Below are 1,495 nucleotides of genomic sequence, written 5' to 3' on the forward strand. Positions count from 1 at the left end.
GTCAGTGCCTATTCAGGGCCCGTTCAGGAAATTCCACTAAGAATTTACCTTAGTAGGACCTATCTAGGCCCAACGACGGCATGCCTTGTTAGGGGTATTTACGTCAGTGCCTATTCTGGGCCCGTTCAGGAAATTCCACTAAGAATTTACCGTAGTAGGACCTATCTAGGCCCAACGACGGCATGCCTTGTTAGGGGTATTTACGTCAGTGCCTACTCAGGGCCCGTTCAGGAAATTCCACTAAGAATTTACCTTAGTAGGATCTATCTAGGCCCAACGATGGCAGGGCTAATTTAGAGCATGCCTGTCTAGGCCCTACATTGCCTGGCCTATTTTAGGGCATGCCTGTCTAGGTCCTTTACGAACCTCGGGCACGCCCTGACAAAATGCTACCTGGGTAGTTACATTGTTAGCGAAAAACTGTAACTGTAACATAGTTACTTTTATAAAGTAACTTTCCCAACCCTGTGTAATACATATATACATGAAAAGATTTGTCTGATAATTACCTCCTTTACTATAAAGAGAGGGTTCACCGTCTTTTTTATTTTTTTGTTAGCGAGTTCTTCATGTAGCTTTACGAGAACAGAAGCTTTCGATTTTTCTGTGATAGCCTCATTGGCGCAATAATGTGCGGACAACTTCCCAATCATCGCGTTAACGTTTTCTAGCAAGGTTTCCAGCGTTATCTTTTTCAAAGTTATAAACTCGAAAATGATCTATAGAGAAAAAAATTATCCTCGTGCAATTTATTTCCGCATTTTATATGATTATTGCAAAGCATATATCTACCAAGTCATAAACTGCTAATTGTGGATACTTCGCAACTATGCTGGATATTTCTGTGGCTTCTTTTTCGATCCAAGATCGTCGAACTATAAATGTTTCGTAAAGCAGACGTCTGACATGGGGTGTATCGACGTTATTACATTTTTTATCTAATTCTTTTAGAGCTGCTTCGGTATCACTATCTGTTTGTGATCTAGGAAAGATAGAAGACCAAGGATTGCAAGAATTAATAACAGATCGCATTAGGCCTTGCATTTGCGCATAAACACCTTTATCCCCTGCCGGAAATAATTCTATAAAATTCTACAAAAAAATTAAATATAACTGCCAGAATCTAAGAAATTCTACGTAAATTTAAAAAGTGTTACAAAAATCAATATAAAAATGCTAGAATTGGAACACTTTTGTTAATTTTTATAATATTTTACAAGTAAGCAGATGTTTTAATTCTTTAAGATTTCCTTACTTTTATAAAGTAACTTTCCCAACCCTGATTATTTGCCACATAAAACTTACGCCTTTGGTTGAATTAGTACTGCATTCATTATTGCTAGGTTCTTTGGTGCTCCTGTGGCGTCTCTTTTCAAAATTTTCCTCTTTAGGTTCGCTCGTCTGTTTCTAACGCAAGTGCTGAGTTGAGTCTTCACGAGTCCCTGTGAGAGATATATACAGGGTGTACCTAAACTGGCGATAAATATTTTAATGA

General features: G+C 38.1%; 1 protein-coding gene across 1 annotated transcript; it reads right to left on the reverse strand.

Moving 5' to 3' along the window:
• Window positions 1-6: 6 nt before the first annotated feature.
• LOC105555677 lies at window positions 7-1,032 on the reverse strand. Its single transcript, XM_012002703.1, has 2 exons — window positions 793-1,032; window positions 7-719 (listed from the first exon to the last, which is right to left on the reverse strand). Exons 1-2 carry the CDS (start codon window positions 1,030-1,032, stop codon window positions 444-446), a joined length of 516 nt encoding a protein of 171 aa, XP_011858093.1. The 3' UTR covers window positions 7-443.
• Between the last annotated feature and the right edge of the window lie 463 nt (window positions 1,033-1,495).

The sequence above is a fragment of the Vollenhovia emeryi genome, unplaced genomic scaffold (assembly GCF_000949405.1).
Source record: "Vollenhovia emeryi isolate VEMERY1.0 unplaced genomic scaffold, V.emery_V1.0 DF940878.1, whole genome shotgun sequence".
NCBI lineage: Eukaryota > Metazoa > Arthropoda > Insecta > Hymenoptera > Formicidae > Vollenhovia > Vollenhovia emeryi.

Excerpts from the sequence above, each read along its gene's own strand:
- LOC105555677 (XM_012002703.1), bottom strand. The coding sequence starts at position 1,032 with ATGCGATCTGTTATTAATTCTTGCAATCCTTGGTCTTCTATCTTTCCT. Across the intron at positions 720-792 it reads AATTAGCAGTTTATGACTTG|ATCATTTTCGAGTTTATAAC; the intron begins GTAGATATATGC and ends TTTTCTCTATAG.